Genomic DNA, 20,970 nt, shown 5'->3' on the forward strand with positions numbered 1-20,970 from the left:
TAGTCTTATTCGGTAGTAAAAGGGAGTTTTACTGAGGTTTGTTGTAATCAATAAAAGTGGTTGGTTGACTAATTTTTGAATTTTCACTTTCAAAAAATTTACATTACTTGTGATATGGAACAATTATTATCAATTACTTCGAGAAAGGTGATAGAATCACTTTCTCTCAAAGAATTGAAAAGTATCTACAGCAAACTCAAGAAGGCTTTCCCAGCAGGGAAGAAGAATGATGTTGTTAATGATTTAATATCTTGCTACCCCTCTGACCAGTCCAACGAAATTACAAGTAAGAAAGAATTACTCAGAAGAATCAAGGATTTGAGAGTAGTTCCGGAACGGACAGAAGAGGAAGAGGTAGAAGAGGAAGTAGAGGAAGAAGAGGTCTCAAGTGAAGTGCTGTCAAAAAGGATTAGAGAATTAGAAGAAGAGTTAGACTTTATGCGTGATGAGGTTAAGAAAGCAAAGTCATCGGCCGAACGAGACATCAACCAAATCATGGTTGATTTGACTCAACAAGGCGCGTTTTCACAAAGGGATGTCTGTGATGACCAGCTACCAGCGGCCCTAGCTAATGGTCAACGAAATAGGGTTCTCGAGCTACTCAAGAGTGGGAAGAGTATTGATTTGAATCTATTTCAAATAGATTGTATGGCCGAATCTCTTGCCAACGAACGGGTGTCTACTGTTTTTGACCGTAACTCAGTCAGGAAGGAAGAAGTGGAGGAGTTTAGTTCTCTTGGAGCTATTTACAAGATTCTGTTGAAGAAACAGCTCAAGAATAAGGACGAAGATGAAGAGTTGCAACGGGCTATTGACTCAGTCGAGAATCGTGCATTTGTTCTCCTTGCGAGACAGAAGCACCAGCAAGCGGCAGAGATAATTAGTTCCTCTACACTCAACCCGTTGTTGAGAGAAAAAGCGGACCTGTTCTCTTGGGCGCTGAAAGCAGTGGGTAAGAGCGACAAAGATGCAAAGGTGTTGAAACAACAATTGAAAATCCCTACTCCAGAGAAAGATGTTAGCAATATAGTATGTCTATATTGTAAGAAGCCAGGTCACACTAAAGAAACGTGTCGCAAAAAGATGAGGGATGATGAGAAAGCCAATAAACAACGAGGCCCTCACAGTTCTCTCTACGAAATCCTTCAGTTTTTTCCAAGATACTCACATGGAAGAAATTGCCTTCAGGAAGAAGGCTATTCATTCGATTTCCAACAAGTGGAGACAATGGGAAATGATGGGTGCCAAAAAAGAGATTGTGGGTCTTTTGAAAGATGGGGTTCCAATTATGGTCAGCAAGTATTTCATCCCTTACTATGGAAGAGTAGATATATCTCTTTGGTCGAAGGAAGAAAGAGAATTTCTAACGGAAGAGATATGTATGATGTTATCTATTGGTGCATTGGAATTCTTCCAAGGAACTCCGAAGGTGGTGGCCAAGTATCGATTGGTACCGAAGAAAGGAAAGAAGAAATTCAGATTAATTGTGGATCTTCGTCCCCTAAACAAGTATTGTTTGGAGATCCCAAAGTTCAAGTACAAAACTCTGAGCAAGTGTTTGGATCACATTCGCAGTGGTGGGAAAAAGTTTTGTGCTACGTTCGATTTATTATCAGGATATCACCAAGTGAAGGTACGAGAAGAAGATCGAGACAAGATTGTGATCGAATTTATGGGTCATCTTCTTTGCTTCACAGTATTGACATTTGGATGGAATGGAAGCCCATTCTTTTTCACTCAGATAGTAGACGAAGGTGTTCGATTGTTAACAATAGAAGGCTATACATTGTCCAATTATTTGGACGATTTTATGGCTGTGTTATGTATCTCTTACTTAGATTCCTACAACAAGCTTGTTCGATTAAGCTTAAGGCTGGATTTTTATGGATTTGTAAGAGAACCTTCAAAAGGTTGTTTCAAACCTTCCTTAGTCTTTTTATTATTAGGAGCATTGGTAGATCTGAATTGCATGACTCTCTCTATTCCCGAAGAGGGTGTGGAGAAAATAGTTGCTCGATGCAAAAACCTCCTATCAAAAATGCACAGAGAGGAGGCCTTTTCCGCCCGAGACCTTGCCAAGTTGGCTGGCTCTGTTATGTCATATGTACACTGTTTTCAACCAGCCTTAATTGCTCTCAATCCCATTTATTCAAGAATTTTCAAGATGGTGGAGGATGGATGGGATACGCTACACCGTGTGAAAGACCACCAGTTATCGAACGCATTACAATGGATTCTTTGCAACATTCACCATTGGAACGGTCGATTATTTTTGTTTCCGTCATTGATCCACGAACTTTTTTCGGACGCCTCTTTATCCGGCTTTGGTGCTACAATGCCATTATTGAATTTTACCTTACACGGCTCTTGGTCTACTTATGGCATGGATCATATGCATATCAATGTTTTGGAAGCAAAAGCCATTTTTATTGCCATGGAAAAAATCGCTCCCCTTATTCAGGGAAAGTGTTTGAGAATTTTTTCAGACTCTCAAGTGATAGTGTTTTCTTTGCGAAAAGGTCGTTCCAAAAATTCCTTAATTCAAAGGATTGTGGAAGGTATTTGGAGAATAGTATTCCAATACGACATTCAATTAGTTGCTGTGGAATGGTTACCGTCGTCCCAAAATTCGATCGCCGATCAATTGAGCAGGTTGGAAACCACAGAAGAGATGGATTTCGGAGATTGGGAAGTAACCCCAGAGGCATTCGAAAGAGTTCAACATCAATTGCAGGTGAAAGTTCAGTTCGACCGTTTCGCTAGCAATTACAACTTCAAGGTTCCTCAATACATGGTGTGGAAGAGGACCAAGAGAGAACAGCCCGCAGATGCATTCAGTTGCTATTGGCCCAAGGAAGAGCTAAATTGGTGCTGCGTGCCGTTCAGCATTATCCAGAAGGTGCTAGAGCATTGCAAGCTTTGCCAATCTCAAATGATACTCGTTCACCCAGTATGGAAGACAAAACCCTGGTGGCCACTACTGCTGGAAGGCAAGGTTCGGTCAGTACCAATGTCTGGAATAGATTTCAGACCCTCTCGGTCAGGGAAATGCGAACCGCAAAAGAAAAGCTCTTGGCTATTAGAGGCGACCCTAATCGACTTTCGGATGACCAACTAACATCAGTTGGTGGACTAATTGAAAAGGCCGGTGCGGGTCGTGAGTCCACAAACACTACGTATGACAGTTATTGGAATCGATTTGTTAAATGGTGCGATGAGAGAAATATTGCAATACCACCCACAGAGATGGATGTTTACAATTTTCTGGTGTGTCTTTTTCTTAAATGTAGGTCCGGAAAAAATTGTAAACTGGCAATGTTTGCTATTAAGAAGCGATGTAATCAGTTCAAATGGATTGACGTGGTGGGTGAACATATTTCATCTCTAGTTGATTGCATGATCAACATGGCACCAGTTTCATACGAGATTGAACGAAACGAGTGGCGTATTATGTACATTGATATGTGGATTCTCGAAGGGTGTAACTTTGTCGACAGGAGAACTTATGTTTTTTATACGACCCTTATGATCATCGGCATCAGGTCCATGTTACGAGGATCTGAGTTGGGTAGTATTTTAACCTCCAATGTGGTAGAAATTAACAAGAACAACATTAACGGAATCAGAATTGTTGTGGAAAAAGTGAAGAATGATTTTAAACGAAGCAAGAAAGGAAGAGTCATCGAAATTGAGGCAACTAACTCCAGGAGATGTCCTGTCGTCTGGCTTAGGTTATGGAAAGTGTGTAACCCTCAAAAGTATTTGTTTGGTGACGACCTTCCCTTATCCACGGCTAAAATTTCGGACATTCTTAGATTTGTAGCAACCAGCCTTAAGATTTCGGGTTCTTTTTCTAGTCATTCCTTAAGAATTGGAGGAGCGTCAGAGGCAGCATTTGCTGGTTTCTCTCACACAGCAATCCAAGCTCTAGGTGATTGGTCCTCCAATGCGATAGATGCGTATTTCAGAGCTGGATTCGCATCTGACAAGAATGTATCTCGCCAGATGGGTTTTTAGCGGTATCTATCCGTTTTACCAACCATCTTTCTGTTGATTTACAACAAATTCGGTAGTAAAAGGGAGTTTTACTGAGGTTTGTTGTAATCAATAAAAGTGGTTGGTTGACTAATTTTTTGAATTTTCACTTTCAAAAAATTTACATTACTTGTGATATGGAACAATTATTATCAATTACTTCGAGAAAGGTGATAGAATCACTTTCTCTCAAAGAATTGAAAAGTACCCACCCTCCTCCCAATCCACCTCTGAAATAAACAAACATAGTTGTGGCTTTCCACAACTCCCTCACCTTTGGGTGGGATGCCTCATGTCTCAACTTGGGATGCCTTATTGCATTGCAATAGGATGCCTCACTTTAGTGGGATGCTCTTTGAACTGAATTCAGTCCAAAGGATGCCTTGGCCATTTGAGCTGGGATGCCTCAATACATTGGGATGCCTTATGATTTTAATCATGGGATGCCTTATTGCATCGCAATAGGATGCCTCACTTTAGTGGGATGCTCTTTGAACTGATTTCAGTCCAAAGGATGCCTCATGGTTTACCATGGGATGTTTAATCAGCGCACGCTTAATAATGTCATCCTGTATGAGACTGATGCATATGTTTGTTGCATCTATTTGTGTTGTACTCTTGCTGAATTACAGGATAGAAAAGGTAATGTAAATCTTATTTATTCAACTATTAGACATGCGCACGCACACGCGGCGAAGAATAAATAATCCGTTTTACCAACCATCTTTCTGTTGATTTACAACAAATTGAAAATAATATTCTTTACAAATTGATTGTAACAACGATCATTCACGTTTTTAAACAAAACAAGGCTAGAGGAGGTATCCACAAATTGATGGGTGGGATGATCGTTTCGGGTAATCATCATCTTGGTTTCAGAGTGAACTTGCAGAACAATTTCCGAAAAGACAATAACAACTAGTAGTACGATAGAAATGATCATTACTCCCATCATGGTTGTATTCGGAGTCATCATCATTTCATCGTAGCCTCAACAATCAAGGTTGCTCAATTTTTTCAATTTACAAAAATGTGTATTGATTCTTTGGCGCGATCAAAGGCTTTTCTTTGCATCATCGAAAAATGAACAACTTGAACGTCGCAGCCTCTCGTCCGATCAACCTTTCCTTCACACTGGTTCATCACCATCTTTCCAACCAAAATGTTTTAATTTTTCTTCGTGGTTATCCGAACACTACCAAGTACAAACACCTGCATGGATTTTATTGCTCCGAAATTAATGGTAGAACATTTATGCATCATTCAAAATTTCATGACATACATCAAAATTCACGAAATGATGATCATGCTTCTAACAATTGCAATTCTCTCAACAATTTGAAAATTTCCAATGTTAAAATTGAGCGTGACAAGCATATTGAAAGCAAATGGATACGATTGCAAAGAATGTATTATAATCAAAATGGAATTGAAAAAACGTGGGATATTGCAGTCACTCGAGACTCCGTCTCATGTCTCATTTATCAAAAATCACAAAAAGCATTTATTATTGTTAAGGTAAGAGAATGACGATGATGAAAACGAAAATTGGAATATTTATCAATTTTTTAAATATTCCAATTAACAGCAATTCAGACCAGCACTATTTGCAAGACAAGTGACAGATCTTAATCAAGATCCAAGTGGACCCAACGTCATATTGCCAGAGAAAATTAAATTCTCATTCGAATTGTGTGCTGGAATTTCAGATAAAAACGTTTCGCCTGTGGAAACTATTCAAGCAGAGCTTGAAGAAGAATGTGGATTTCGAATTCCTCTCGACAAAATTCAATCTGTCAAAACATACTATACAGGAACGGCTTCCAATGCTAGCATGCAACAATTATTTTACGTAGAAATGGACGATGAATCTGAGAAGGCATGGAAAATCAACGCTGGTGGAGGCCTTGAGTCGGAAGGTGAGATTATTGAGGTTTTCAAATTACCATTGGAACATGTTCACGAATTTTTAACAGACACCACAACTTTAAAACCAGCCACACTCTTCTATGCCATTACGTGGTGGTTCTTGGAAAAAGCATCCTTGCAAGAACAACAACATTTCTATTTTAATAAAACCAATTAAGGCGAAATGGGTGATCACGATCTGAAATTATTTGGCAATAAATTCGGAGACCATTAAATGTTGCTAGTTTTAGCATGTATTGACCTGTTGAACTGTGCTATGAAGATGCACAATCCAAACGACAAACGATGATTCTGCATCCTGGATTCGATGTACATCTCAAGACATTGCAGCAGTTTTAGTGAAACAACATGGTCTTTTACAACTAGCGTTTGATTGGATTGCCTGTTCCAAACAAGTTTTCGTGCTCTTTATGGGCCATCCCGGACATTCTAGAAAGTTGGTTTTCGCTCCAACTGTCAAGATGCAACTTTCCAAGATATTAAAAAATCATTATGAATGTTCCCCCATCAACCATCTCGCACAAGCAAACACCAACAACAGCAACTCAACAACACCTTCAGTACAACAATCAAATAACGACCCGACCACAGCAAGGTCAACCTGTTTGTTCGCAACAATATGAAGCAAATCGAATTGCAGGAAATGTTTCCAGAACCCATGTAAATAATACACATCCCCTCTTGGTCAATCAAGACGTTTATCAACAACAACAACAACTTCAACGACTCTCTCAACAATCTTCATGCTTGATGACTCATACACCTTCGGACTTGCAAACTTCAAGCCATGCACGAATGGACACATCATCGAACAACATGATCACCCCACAAGCATTGATCATCCAAAACATGATCTTGCAATCCCAAACCAACAACAGCCATACCGCAACCACAACAAACGCTACACCAAATCAAAGCCATAGCACTGATCGAAATTGGCCAGACAGCAATATCCAAACTACTATTTCTGGAAGTAAAAGCCCGTTTTTCTTGGTACCTACTAGTAACAACCAATCGACGTCGTCATTACCCACAACTCCAAGAAAAGTTTCCTCAAGCAGCAGTGGTAGTGGTGGTGGCAGTTCTGTTCGACCACACCCTTCTACATCAACACCATCATTCTCACAGAAACAACAACTGTCAACAGCAAATATTCCGAGTACCCAGATTCTCACCACTGCCACTCCCTCCCAACAACAACAATCATCTTCACATCTGATGCACCAGCCCTTGACGGAAGTTATTTTTCCGCTTAACAACTGCACCACAAAAATTTACGACACCCGACGCTCCACACCTCCAGCTCATACTTCTGGTAACAATAGTAACAACAACGAAATTAGACGCAGTAGCACGAGCACCAATCATTTGTTCATCAGTCAAATTGGAGATCATACAAGCAGCAATTATAGCAGCAGTGGTGGTTTTATGGGGTTAGAATCAGTAGTTCCCAACAACAGCAATAATTTTAATTTAAATAATAATATCAATAGTAATGATTTATACAATTACCTAAATTCATCATCATCGACGTCCCATGGTGGATTTGTAAATACCTACGTAGATTCCATGAACATTGGCATTGAAAGAATGCAACAACAAAATATTAATATATCAGGATTGCTGAATTCCATGCTTAGCCAATTGGCTCAGGACCACAATATAAACTCATCAAGTAGTGCTAGTGGATTTAACCCAACAGATGCCACAACCATTAATACATCATTTCTCAGCAACAACCAAAACACCAGCCTTTCCCAATCAAATGCTGCACTTTCCGAAATAGTTCATTCTCCGAACATTTTCATCAACAACGATATGACCAGTATTCCGTTAACTCTGTTTGGCATCAACACCTCCCAACAACATTCATCTCAACAGCAACTTGGCGAAAATATGGGCAAAGACATGATTTTTACAACAACAACAGCCAATAACCTGACATTGGATGCAACAACAATGCAACAATTTCATCTTCCGCAAGCGGGCATTCCTGTTACCTCCTACTCACATAGCTTTCCAACTCCCACCAATCCTTCTTTCATCAATACCTCCTCGTCAACACCATTTACGAATCCGTCGTTAATGGAGAATCCTTCAGACTCGGTTAATTTAACTCCACAATCTTTATGCAATTCAAGTACAGACCTACCGAATCAATTCGCAGTTCAAACCAAACGACCAATCAAATCTAGACGAACAGCAAAATCACCGCAACACACCACAATAGTCCCAACTAATTTTCATTCGTTTTCTAGTTCGAATTCTAGCTCGAACACAGACTTGACTGCAGTAGGTCTTTCTTCAACGCTGAATTCTCTCAACAGCTTATTGCTCAAGAAAATGGCTGTGGATGTTTATTATGATATTACAAGTGCTGGACATCCTTTTTTACCTAGAGAAGAGTTGGAAAGATTACCCGTAAATGACGACCAGAAAAACAACCTTGCCTTCATGTTTTCTCTCCAAGCATTATGCTATCAACGTTTTGGAATGACAAAACAAGCTGCTGATTCTTTTGAGAAGGCTAAAAGTCTGGCTTTAATCTCTTCAAATGACAGTAATGTTTTTAATACTGCTTGTACATATTGTAATTTGGCCATGTATTGTAACTCAGGAGGAGATAGAGAAAATGGACAAATATTTTCCAAGTACATCAATTTTAAGATGTTGGGAGATCCCAATTTTAGGGAACATCAAAATCCAGAACAGTTGAAGGCTCTTGTTCAGATGAAAAAAATTGCAGATATTGCAGGGGGTGTAGGATATTATGGTGATGACCCAGGTTTAAGTGAAGTCTCAAAACTAATTCTTTCAATTTATCAATATGCAACTGGAGGAGAACGATCAATTCCTCCTGAAATGATGATGATTGCGAAACAGCCTCTAAACCTGGAGACTCTTCCTCAATATTTAAGTTTATTGGATTGTGTGATGAAATTGATGCTCATTTACGAATCAAAAGGACAACATTTTTCTCAGACTCAAAAAAAGATGACAAAATACATTTATTATGGAATGTCATATGGATTGAAAATACTTCTCCTCAAAATTTCAGGCTATGACGGTCCAGAGTTAGAAGAGGCTGCAGACAAAATTACCCAACTCTGTAGAACATCAACCTTCACCTTTGTTCCTGCATTCTTAATTGAGCCTGTAGGCCTAGCAATGGGTGTGCATTCCCAAATACTAAAAAAGATTGACATAGGAGAAAGAAGTAATGCAGATGAGGCTAAAGTCTCAAGATTATTACGGAGAGATATTGAAGCCATCAAACTTTTGAAATTAAGATATCCTCTGATTTGTGTAAAATTTGATACTCTTGTTGAAGAATCTGAAAAGCTGCTAGATAGAAGAGGTAAATACTTGGCTGAGCTACTCGCTGGAGAATTTTATTCATCGAATCAAGGAGGTGTGACAATTATTGAGGATGAACTTGGTCAGCTCATAGAAGGAGAAGTACCTTCTTCTGGTTCTAAAAAGAGAAAGAACGAAGATGAGGAAGACGAATACTCAACCTCACGAGGTTATTCTGCAAATTATGTCCCTCCAAAAACTCAAATTCCTCCCAATATCAATACTGCACAAGCTGCATCAAGCACGCCTAATCAAGGAATTGGTAATTTCACTTTTACATCCATTGGAGATCATGTAATATCAGGAAATAGTAACGATATTGGTATCCATCCAATAACATTTTTATCTGCTGAAGATTATGAGCTGTTATTTGGAGATGACGACACTGATGATGAGCAACCATTTGAACTGTAGCAGGAGTACAAGTACTTCTAAGTTTTAGTAAACCACCAACTAAAAAAACCAAATTAAAAAAAATTGAAATTTTGAACAAATGAACGGCAAACAATCAGTGATTGGTGAACAACAGAGGAGTGCAGAAGATCATACTCCGAATTCAAACAACTTGTTCTTTTATAAAGGGTTTCTTCCTTTGGATAAGACTGAATTTCCAGTGCACTTTGTTCTTCATCAAAACATGATTACTGACAAACAATTTCTTCCGGAACAGCTCTTTCAGTTGTTTACACAAATTCTAGCATTTGAATATATTAGAAAGAGGCTGACCATCCCGAGAAGTCTCCTATTTTCATTAGAGTACTTTCATGAAAGAGAAAAGATGAAACAACAAAATATAATTCCAAAACATATTGATATGCCCTTTAAACAAGTATTTGGTAACCCTAGTTTATTTGATGCTGTAGAAGCGACCATTGTAAGAGAACACATCCACAATGGTGGTGAAGGGAATGAGGAATTTGAGACAAAGTCACAAAATGTCAACATTCCTGAAACAATTCCTCAAGCACCATCTTCTTCTTCAAGCAGTGCCGCATCAAACTCCTCTCCAAATATTGTGGCGCAATCAACCCCGACAACTGCTGCTGAGACCTCTTCATCAATCACATCTCAAACTAATAAGAATTCAACAAAAGAAAACACGTCTGATCAACAAGTGTCCAACACGACATTACAAAATAGTCAGCAACATGACAAACAAAGCAGTGACATTCAAACCTCTTTGAAAATTCCAAATAATATCCAGAAGACCACATCTTCAAACTCCACCAACAATACTCTTTTCAAACAATTAACTCCAAGAAGAGTCAAGCCACAATCGAACACGAGAGACACACAGCTAACATTACTTGGACTCGAAGTTATTTCATACATGTGTGGAAATTATCCAAAAGGAAATCAAATATTTAAATCCTTAATTGAAGAGCCAATCCCAAATCTTACATCAAAATGCTCAGCACCAACATCTGAAAATAATGCCACGAACAATTCCATACCATTGATTATATTGTCTGATGATGACAAAGAGGTAAAACCTCCTCCTGAAAAAGCCAGAAAGCTCGAATTACCACAACACTCTTCGCCAAACACTACATCACACGTATCAACCAAGATGCAAGAAACTGTATCAAGAATAGCTGTAACATCTCCTAAAATACAGTCGAACAAGCTGTTTGATTCTAAAGCTGCTGCTGCCTTAATGGAATTATCTCCCTCTGACGATGATTCTACAGAAATAGTCACGAAAAAAACAACAACGAAAAAAACCAAGAAAAAACACAAAACAGGCAAGAGAAAGCCAATTCAAAAATCAAAACAGCAAAATAATGATGACATTTTCTTTATAGAGTACATTATTCAGAAAAAAGTTTTAGAAAAATCAGAGCCAACGTATTTTGTGAAATGGCTAGGGTATGCTGAGAATTACAACAGCTGGGTTAAAGAAAGTGACATTTTCGATGGCAACTTAATAGCAAATTTCAACGGTGAGGTGATATTTGAAAACGAACGTGCCAAAAAGAAGTATGAAGAACAGCAGAAACAAACATTGCTTCAGTAATCATATTCATCCTCTTTGTTGTGATGTTCATTCATTTTCATCATGTCCACACCTTCTTGACCATACATCATGTAGCATAAAAGCATGTCTTCCTGTGTCAAGTTACCAAAATCTCCTGGTAGCTCATTGTTAGATGCAACCCCAAAGCCAAGCATTCCATAATTATTACTATTCTCATCGTTTTGCTCAAGACTCGGCAATATGAAAGATGAGCTCGTGTCGTTCATGATGTTGTTTTCTGCCTTCTTCTTTAAAACATCCTTCCGAATAAAATTGACAAGCTCATCCACGGAATGATTGAAATGGAATACTAGGGACCATATTTCGTTTGCATAGCAACTTATTCTTTTCAACAACACTTCATGAATTTTGGAATTTTGTAAATGATCATCGTTTTTGTCATCTACAGAAAAATCAATTTCATCCTGTTCGTTCATATATTCAGCAAAGCAATTAGCCAAAATATGAGAAATATTCCCTTCATCATATAATTTACAATTTTTGTCAGTGTAATGATTATTGGCTTCATCCCAAAAATCGACATCAATTTTCATCCCTACTGTTATCCTAGATTTTCCGTCTTGAGTCAATTCATCGTCATTTGCAATCACATTATAATAGTACTTGTTTACATCCTCCGATGAATTACTTCCGACAGAACCCCTAGAAGATGATGATTTAAACCTGTATCTCCGAGCTTTTGCTGCTTCAAATCTAAGTCTTGCTTGTTGAGCACACGCTTCACATCCATCTTTTCCAAATGGTGCATCCAAGAACGATCCATGAGAACAACCATATTTAATGATACTCATTTTTTTTCGTTTTTTTAATACAGCAGTGATTGATCAATTATTGTTTGGCCAAGAGCTCAGCGGGAGGATGACCTTGGTAACTTAATGTCCAATAGAAATTTATACAACACCAAATATGACACGCTGACACAATTGGAGAATCAAACATTTGCAGAAATTCATGTTTTTTTGAAAGGTCCTTGCCACGATTCGATCAATATTTCTAAAAGGTGTCGAAACAACAACTCGTGGTAATAACGGCGAATAATTTCTGACAACGAGACTGCTGTTTTGGTCATGAGAGACGTTTTTCTCATGAGTGTACACTCACCGTTGTTGAGTTCTATTCAAACACCAGTGTCAAAGAAACAACCACTCCACAAGAACATTACTTTCCAAAACCTTTTTGTTGTTTTACGGCCATTCATATCGTACGGTTAGTTTCAAACGAATTGAGGTCTGTACACGATCGCAATGATGCTTAATTGTCAACCACTTTACAAACCTCAACAATTTTCTGCACTTTTCTTTGTTTAAAATCCTTCAAATAGTAAGTTTAGGCTTTGAAAAATTGGGAGATGAATTTCACGTGAGATCAAATATGGGTCTTCACGCGATTCTATTTTCGGGAGTTTCCTAATCATTGTTTCCAAGCCCATCCCGCTTGCATGTTTGGATAATAAATTTGCCTTGGTTCTTTTCATGGTTTGCTTGAATTCGAGAAATTTTGTGTGAAATTAATCATTAGAAGCGAAATCTTGTGTGTGTGAAAAGAACGTTAGTCAGCTTCAACAACAGCTCTCAGGAGTTTTCAAACGAGTTTTCGTTTTGAAAAAAGAGAGACTTGTTGGATCAAGCGCACACAGTTGAATCGTTGCTTCACAGATCGTTGAATTCGTATGTCATTAATCTATTATCCAAGTCTTCCTGCAACCATGATGATGAACAAGCAAACCAACTCTGTCCCTAAAAAGAAGATTCTCACTCAACTCAAGACAAACACAGTGTTGATCCACCAGAATGATCATCAAAAAGAATCATTCCTAGTGAATCCTAGTGCTGTTCTTGAGAATCATCCCAATTACTCCTCGTCATCGGCATCCACACCAACCTATCAACCCAATACTCCAACCACTCCATCCAATACCAGTCAATGCAGCAATCAATCAAATGCGAGTGGTGGTGGTGCTTCCGGTTTGTTATGGAGCTTCTCTCAGGAATATAACAAGAAGCAACTTCCAACATTTAAAAACTTTAAGGTATGTTGTTGTAGTGAATCTTGATGTTTTTGATCATTCATGATGATGATGATGTTTACAACAATCAACACGTGATGATCGTTTGTCGTCGTCCATTGATGTCAACCACACACCTTGGCCTCTTCAATCATATTATTGATCTCACATGATGTTGGAATGGATGGATCAAAAAAATCATTGATGATCATCCAAAATCTGCACGCAACATGTTGATTATAACCACATGACCACCATCAACCTTACCACAACCATGTGTCTACACCAACAATATGGTAACTCCATGCACAATTCTTCATGCAATGAACAGACCAAAGCTGTGAAAGGAGGTTTTCAGTCAGATTGGAAAGCAACAGGACAAGGCAATACGAGTACAACTACCACCACAACTACTACTACTACTCCATTCATATCTCTTTCCTCACCTCCATCAACGACTCCAATGACTCTCAGTAACACATTGAACATGATGTGTGCAACCACTACACACAATTCATCACTCTCTCAACAAACAGTCAGCAAGAAAACCAAATCAAATAATACATTAGCAACGAATCAAAAGAGTCCTCGAGTTGTGTCTGTGAGTATGTGTGATCAATCTCCAATTAGTCTAGAAAGTGTAGATTCATCCACGAGTAATAATGATTTGATTTGGGTCTCTCATTCTCCAACCATGAACCATGCAGTGTCCAATGTTGCTGAACGATCTGTGACCATTCCATCAACGACGACAACCACTACCCAAACTTGTCATTTGATATTTTCTAACTTGATGACTTCAAAGAAGAAGAAGAAACCTTCTAAGAAGAGATTATCTGCTGAAGTTTCAACTAATGTTACTACTGCTGTGACTATGAATGCAATGCCTACCATGAATTTTGAGAATTCAAACTCCAATTTTGCAAGCACCATTGTGAATAAGGATCATGATGCAACACCAAACCAAATATTAGAGAATCATTCCTTATCAAGAATTGACAAACCAGCTCATAAAATGTCTTCATCCTTACCAAGGAAAACTAGAGAACGAATTACCATTCAGGAACTTTTGAACTAACTGTGATTCATAGAGAGTGTCCACATAGATGCTTTCTAATTTTGCCTTATAAACATTTTAATGTTGAATGATCAAGTGATAAGAATCCTTCTTGTTGTTTCAAAAATGCAATCTTTTGACGTGTCATCCAAACTCCATTGATGTGATAGAGAATGAGTGAATCTTTGAGTGGTTTGCTCTCTTCTGACCGATGCTCATTGACAAGGAAACTAAATTGACATCGATTGGGAAAGAGTCGAACAGGGAAAAAGCCAATCAGAGAAATGATGGAAGTTTTCTGTGATTTTCTTTCATTGGTGATGAGTGAATTTAAAATGGCTTGGTCATTGGTTGTTTCTGTTCGACTAAGTTGATGCTTATTTGTGATGGTTTCATCTGTTGGAACAAAGAAATAGAGAATGTCAAATACGATTGGCTCAATCCAAAATTCTAAAAATTGTTGAGCTTTGTGAGTGGAAGCAACAAAATATACACCAGTATTAATTTTGACATTTTCAGGGCGAACATCTTGGTTGTCTCCACAACTTTCCATTTGAAAAATGACGTCAAAATTCTTTCTTTCTTTTGACTGATGCACATAATGAGTTGGATTGTTAAAAATTACAACATCTAAATCCGAGAAAAATATGTTGAAATCAAGAATATTACATTTCCAAACAATGACTGGTTTCAATAACGTGATAAATTCCCAATGAGTTGTGAAAAATTCTTGAGGTATAATATTGTCATGTCTTTGTAATTGGTCTAAATAATTCTTGTAAAGTAGGTCGTACTTTTCATGAAATTTTGTGTTTTTTAAATATGAGAGAATTAATTTAGAAATGTCATCAGTTGTGAATGTGATAATGCTCTTGTGCTCGTTAGAGATGGTGTTAATAGGTACGTCTAAAAGCTTTGAATAAATTAATTTTTCAATATCTTGTCTCTGGGTCAATGTTTTAAATTGACTGGGATCAATAAACACAAATAAGACAAAATTGGTAATTCCTAGTTTCTTCAGTCTGCAAATCCACTGCTTTGCCATGACCCAATATGTAGGCATGTCAGTCCCTATATTGTTGTTCCTCATCAATAATTCATGTAGTTTTTCAACGGTCATCAATGCCAATAGAATGTTTTTAGTGTCATCGGATATTTGTTTTAATCGAGAAAAATTAATAAATTCACCAGACGATACTGGCAAGCTATTTTCATCAACTTGAATGACCAATTCAACTGATGATGATGCAGGTATTCTTGTCTTGAAATAATAAATAAAAATTAGGGCAAACATGATCACAGACATGACAGCTACATGTTTCCTACTCAATATTTGTGAATGTATTGCTCCAATCCTTTTAATTTCCTTGTATTCTTCTTTCGGATATTGTTTCAAATGTTCTAGAGAGGCTTCATGAGAGTTGTCCTTGTTCGACCAATTTAGCATTTTTAATTTAAATAATTAGAAACGATCCAATCTCGTTCCATCAAAGCAAAAAATGTCTCATGAAAACCCACAACACACACTTTGGGGTCAAGTGGATTCGTACTTTATCCACACTCTTCGTAACAACAATGAACAAAATCCATTATTATTGACTCTTCCACAATCATCCCAAGAGAAGAAGGAACCATTCGATCCTCTCGAATACGCATTACAAAACAGTGAAAAGAATGGATTACCTCCACATCAAGTCTCTCCGAATCAGGGACAGTTCCTTTCCATGCTTGTCATGATGACACGTTCCAAGAGAATTCTTGAAATTGGTACTTTGGGTGCCTATAGGTATGTATTAGAATGCATGTGAATCATGAACGAATGAACATTAACAAAGAATAGTACGATTTGGTTGGCTTGGGGTTTGATTCGACGTCAACAAATATTTCACGATACAAATCAAAACATTCCTGGACAAATCATTTCTCTTGAATCTAATCCTCTTCATGTGAAAGTAGCACGTGAAAATATTGAATTTGCACAACTTGTTGATTTGATTCAAGTGAGAGAAGGAAATGCATTACAAAGTTTACATGCCATGACCTCAGGTCAAGAAACTATTGAACCTTTTGATTTAATATTCATTGATGCCGATAAGCCCAATAATCCAAGCTATCTAGAATATGCTTTAAAACTGTCTCGAGTTGGAACTGTGATCATTGGGGATAATGTTGTTAGAAATGGTCAAGTTGCAAATAGTGAAAGTCAAGATGCCAATGTTTTAGGAGTGCGCCAATTCATGGCAAATATGGGAAACAAACATGCCAAAAAATTGGTTGCCACTGCCATGCAAACTGTTGGATGCAAAGGATATGATGGCTTCTCTATGGCAATGGTGGTTGAGCATTAAAAATTGGTGACAAAATACAGATAGCGTTTCTTTTGCATGCACCTTTCCATACGAATGTGCCTCTCAAACTGCGTGGCTTTTCAGCTTTCTCAACATGAATCTATAATACCGTGGTGGAAAGCATCCTTTGACGTTCCATTAGTATATTTAAAGGATATGACATCCATAACCTTAGATCGAGCCAACTCGCTATGATAAATAGTGCAACCAGGAATAGAAGCGAAACGGTTTTTGAACCCGAGCTGGAGAGGAATGTTTCGCTTCTGTGATTCAACTCGGATCATTTTCAATGAAATTTAGCTGAAGCAAGGTGATGGTATGGAGAAGTTCCTTTTAAAATAATAGCAAGGTGGTGAGAGTGTTTCGACGAAGAGTAGCTTGATAGTTTGAAAGAGTAGAAGTCATACTTTGTGAGCAAGCATAACACGGGATTCGAATCGAAGTGAACATTTGAAAAAATCGAAAAACGCGTCCTTGTAACGTTGTACTACACAAGGTAATTTGTAGACGAATTAGTTTGTGCACGCTTGATGGTATATGAGTATCCATCGAAATTACCTTCTGCCAGCACAAATCCCTTTATTTATAAAGGTATTGAATGGTACATAGATGACGACATTTTTTGCATCGATCTAAATTGGATCCTAGATATACCCACAACATGGCAGAATTATGTGCAGTAGTCACCTCTTTGAAGATGATCCCTTCATCTAGCTCAGTCAAATTGCTCAGAAGATTTTCACAAACAACAACTATCGAGGACAATTCATTCAACTCAAAAGAGAATTTGAGGCAACAATACAATTCAAAAAACTTAAAGTTACCATTGAATGGGTAAAAGGACATGATAAATGTCAGGAAATAACTTCGTTGACAAACTGGTAAAAAACGCAAGTACCAAAGGCAAATTTACTTTTCGTTACATTGAAGGAAAATAAACACCACATCACAAATACTCGATATGGAGAAACCTTAATTTCTACCATGTTCGGAGCTTCAAACAACATATCTGCCCAGAACGCAATGTTCCCTTTTTCATGAACACTTACTTCTCCAGTGTCCAATTCTCCAGTTTCAGCGAAAATGGGCAATTGATAACAAATTCTAGATCCAATTTTAGTGTCAAAAGAATCAGATCACCTCAACAACTACAAGGTGAGTAAAAGACAACTAAAGAACAGTTTCAAGTTTTAACAAGAGCTTACCGTGGTTCAAGGAAATCAAGACCTGAGGTGCTGATCAGAGGTTGGCTTTTACGCAACTGATTCCTGGAGAATCCTACATTGAGTCCACTGATCCTAAACACGTCGTTGCAGCCCAGACAAAATTTTCGGAGGGTTCTCCGACTAGTACTTTTTAACACTTTTTGAATGAAACTTTCAAAACAAAAAACATGAAGATGTAGGAAACTGAGTTTACTACACCATGGTCTCTTCTTTTCTCGTTGTTATTATTCAAAATATTGAGCAATGTACAACAATAGCGAACTAGGTGATATTTTTCGAAAATTTTTGGCTCAGAAACTCAAGCCAAACCAGAGCGGCAATTCAGCCAGGAGCAACAAAGGTAATGTCTTCCATCAGGGTTTAAACAAAGTGACGCCTTCGGACCTGATTAAGGTAACATAGTGTCGAATACCTTTGACCATCTTAACAAGTTCACTGCTGGGACCTGCTTGCTCCAGGCAAAGTACGTCAAGGTTGGATTTAGAGACGGCTCTAAACAACTGGTGTGAAGTAAGAAGGAGATGTTCACCAATGTCGTGAGCGAGGCGTGAAGGAAATAAGGAATGACAAGAAGAGGAAACATCATTGGGTGGTATGGGAGGGTGTTTGGTTGATGGGCATGGTTGACGCTACACAGTGTTTTGCTGAGGTAAATTTGCTAGCGATGTTTCCCTCTAGTACAATCTTAGAAGCATTCGTGTCACGATAACGTTGGGGATGTTAAAAAATAAATGGTCCCTCTCAATTCCAATGGCCTCATTCAATTTCATTAAGGAGAACCGATCTCAAAAATCCGTTCCAGGTTAATTGAGCACAGTATCTCCCTCCCAGTCGAAAATTTGTTGTTCATCCTTTCCCAAAAAGAATTTTGGTCCCGAATGACTTCCATCGATCCAGACCACTATCCAACAAGAACACCTTGACGTTTCAATATGAATTCTTTCTCCAATTTTGTTTTTGGATTGACTAGCTCAAGTAGTTTCTTCTTAGCTTTCATTGCGAACATTAAGCAACACATTACCTAAACCAAATTACCTGCAATCCGTCGTTGTCGTAGTTTCTCCTCATCGTTCGTCTTTAAATCAAAAGGAAGAAGAGCTGAATATAGAAGTGAGCTTTTGGAAGCTGACAGAGGGTTCTCATCAACCTGTTCTCCCCACACCTTGTTCATGGTATCCTTTGAGACTTTTTCGAATTGTTTGTTGTGACGACTGATCACATAATAGCGATTGGTGTCTTCTTTTCAATTAATTTTTCTTCACAAAAGATTCAGCAGTTTTTGTGTTGATGTTCGGAAAATCCTTTGAATGTACCTTTTTCCAAGAATTCCATATTCGGCTGTTTTCATCGCTTCTATTTGAATCTTACTAAATCTCCAACAAAAATAGAATCCTCAACCTTAATACCAATGATACTGGGTGTTTCACTGACCTTCAACATTTCAGTTAGAGTAAGGGAGTGAAACGACTCATCATTTCGTACAACAAATTCGGTATCTTGTGGAAGTATGATGTCCTTTATCCTGCTTTGTACTCTATCCAAACTCATCTTCTTAAACCAATCAAAAAATTGTTGATTTGGACAGTCATAACCACCACTTGTGTATTGCTGCATAAAGGTTCCAATATGTCCAGTGTCAATACCTTCCATTGCCAACAAACGAGGCTCAAATGCAAAGATCTTACCAAGTCCTTTTAACGCGTTCAGTGGTTTCTGTTGAATGAAGGATGAGTCTAACCAACCATAATGATCGAGATAATAGATGGCAAGGTTTCTGACATTTATGGCAAAGTAGTCCAAGGTTCCAACAGCTTGAGGAAAATATTTGTTGTCAGCGTTGTCGGAGGTCAAGCAGTTTCGTAGGAGATCTTTGATGTAAGTTTTTCATACAAATTTTCCACTCTTAATTGTTGAGCTGCTTTGATTTTGTTCTTTACTTGCTCTGTAAGGAGATTTTGTTCTAACAAACCTCTTTTTCGTAATTGTCATAGAGTTTTTTCATCTCGGGGTTCTTCATGAGTGCAATAAAACGTTTACGGACAGCAGTTGAGGTCAAACCCTCATCAAATTTCTCTTTCATTGAATTCTGGAAGCCAGGAAATGCATGAACCCATGAAATCTTGTTTCTCATTGTTGAACCAGCAACAACTGAAACAAGGATGTTGTCTTCGTCAGCGCTCCATGGGTATGGCAATACTTTTACCTTTTACAAAAAGACATAGAGAGCAACGGTTGACCAACAATGAAACTTCTCTTTGTTGCTTCTTCTGTGGGCACAAGATTTTCTCACACCAATCAACTTTAATAGCCTTGAAAGAATTTTCATTGGTTGAATTCTTTGCTCCGAGGAGCGTTGTCACAGAGGTTGGGTAGGTATACCGCCAAATATTCAACAAAACAAAACCATGTTTTCTACCAACAAGCGGCCATGGCCGAGAGGTTTAAGGCGTTAGACTCTGGGTTCAGATTGAAATAGCGGGACTATGTCCGTCATAGAGACAAATTCCCAAGAATACTTATTGGGATGTTGTTCTTGTCATTACTCAAAGTTCCAACCCTCAGGAGGCCCCTCCATGCTTGAACGAGAGCATTAATTTTGATGATCCTTTATCCGACTCGGAGATGGAGTGGATCAGCACAATGAAAGCATTAATTTTGATGATCCAATTTTTGATTCGGATCCCGATGAGCAAGAGGATGAAACCGTTCGTTCAATAATAGCAACAAGATAAATGATGCACTTCCACTTGTCATGATACACTCATACTTGTCATTGAAAATGTTTATTTCAGTTTCCATTGCAACCAACCTTATGTTCCTGGAAAGTTTGGAACGAAAGGCAAAAAAAACATCGCGGCCAGCAGGATTCGAACCTGCGCAGGTTGCCCCATTAGATTTCTGAATCTAACGCCTTAAACCTCTCGGCCATGACCGCTTTTGTAATTTTTGTTAAAGTTATTGTGCATAATCAACAG

General features: G+C 38.2%; 8 protein-coding genes across 8 annotated transcripts; 6 read left to right on the plus strand and 2 right to left on the minus strand.

Annotated features, from left to right (window-relative positions):
• Positions 1-114: 114 nt before the first annotated feature.
• Positions 115-4,017, plus strand: C9374_008041 (uncharacterized protein; the record flags this gene model as incomplete). Its single annotated transcript, XM_044698074.1, has 3 exons — positions 115-1,633; positions 1,698-2,779; positions 2,887-4,017. The coding sequence occupies 3 exons, from the start codon at positions 115-117 to the stop codon at positions 4,015-4,017; spliced, it is 3,732 nt and encodes a 1,243-aa protein (XP_044546155.1).
• A 1,101-nt stretch (positions 4,018-5,118) lies between these two features.
• On the plus strand, positions 5,119-6,121 carry C9374_008042 (uncharacterized protein; the record flags this gene model as incomplete). The annotated part of the gene is made up of 2 exons (XM_044698075.1): positions 5,119-5,553; positions 5,624-6,121. 2 exons carry the CDS (start codon positions 5,119-5,121, stop codon positions 6,119-6,121), a joined length of 933 nt encoding a protein of 310 aa, XP_044546156.1.
• Positions 6,122-6,456: 335 nt separating this feature from the next.
• Positions 6,457-9,735, plus strand: C9374_008043 (uncharacterized protein; the record flags this gene model as incomplete). Its single annotated transcript, XM_044698076.1, has 1 exon — positions 6,457-9,735. One exon carries the CDS (start codon positions 6,457-6,459, stop codon positions 9,733-9,735), a length of 3,279 nt encoding a protein of 1,092 aa, XP_044546157.1.
• Positions 9,736-9,814: 79 nt separating this feature from the next.
• Positions 9,815-11,338, plus strand: C9374_008044 (uncharacterized protein; the record flags this gene model as incomplete). Its single annotated transcript, XM_044698077.1, has 1 exon — positions 9,815-11,338. One exon carries the CDS (start codon positions 9,815-9,817, stop codon positions 11,336-11,338), a length of 1,524 nt encoding a protein of 507 aa, XP_044546158.1.
• Positions 11,339-11,344: 6 nt separating this feature from the next.
• Positions 11,345-12,150, minus strand: C9374_008045 (uncharacterized protein; the record flags this gene model as incomplete). The annotated part of the gene is made up of 2 exons (XM_044698078.1): positions 11,345-11,351; positions 11,405-12,150. 2 exons carry the CDS (start codon positions 12,148-12,150, stop codon positions 11,345-11,347), a joined length of 753 nt encoding a protein of 250 aa, XP_044546159.1.
• An 878-nt stretch (positions 12,151-13,028) lies between these two features.
• C9374_008046 (uncharacterized protein) lies at positions 13,029-14,442 on the plus strand (the record flags this gene model as incomplete). Its single annotated transcript, XM_044698079.1, has 2 exons — positions 13,029-13,388; positions 13,696-14,442. 2 exons carry the CDS (start codon positions 13,029-13,031, stop codon positions 14,440-14,442), a joined length of 1,107 nt encoding a protein of 368 aa, XP_044546160.1.
• A 46-nt stretch (positions 14,443-14,488) lies between these two features.
• Positions 14,489-15,868, minus strand: C9374_008047 (uncharacterized protein; the record flags this gene model as incomplete). The annotated part of the gene is made up of 1 exon (XM_044698080.1): positions 14,489-15,868. One exon carries the CDS (start codon positions 15,866-15,868, stop codon positions 14,489-14,491), a length of 1,380 nt encoding a protein of 459 aa, XP_044546161.1.
• A 52-nt stretch (positions 15,869-15,920) lies between these two features.
• Positions 15,921-16,769, plus strand: C9374_008048 (uncharacterized protein; the record flags this gene model as incomplete). Its single annotated transcript, XM_044698081.1, has 2 exons — positions 15,921-16,207; positions 16,262-16,769. The coding sequence occupies 2 exons, from the start codon at positions 15,921-15,923 to the stop codon at positions 16,767-16,769; spliced, it is 795 nt and encodes a 264-aa protein (XP_044546162.1).
• Between the last annotated feature and the right edge of the window lie 4,201 nt (positions 16,770-20,970).

This window comes from Naegleria lovaniensis (assembly GCF_003324165.1).
Source record: "Naegleria lovaniensis strain ATCC 30569 chromosome Unknown tig031, whole genome shotgun sequence".
Classification (NCBI taxonomy): Eukaryota; Heterolobosea; class Eutetramitea; order Acrasida; family Naegleriidae; genus Naegleria; species Naegleria lovaniensis.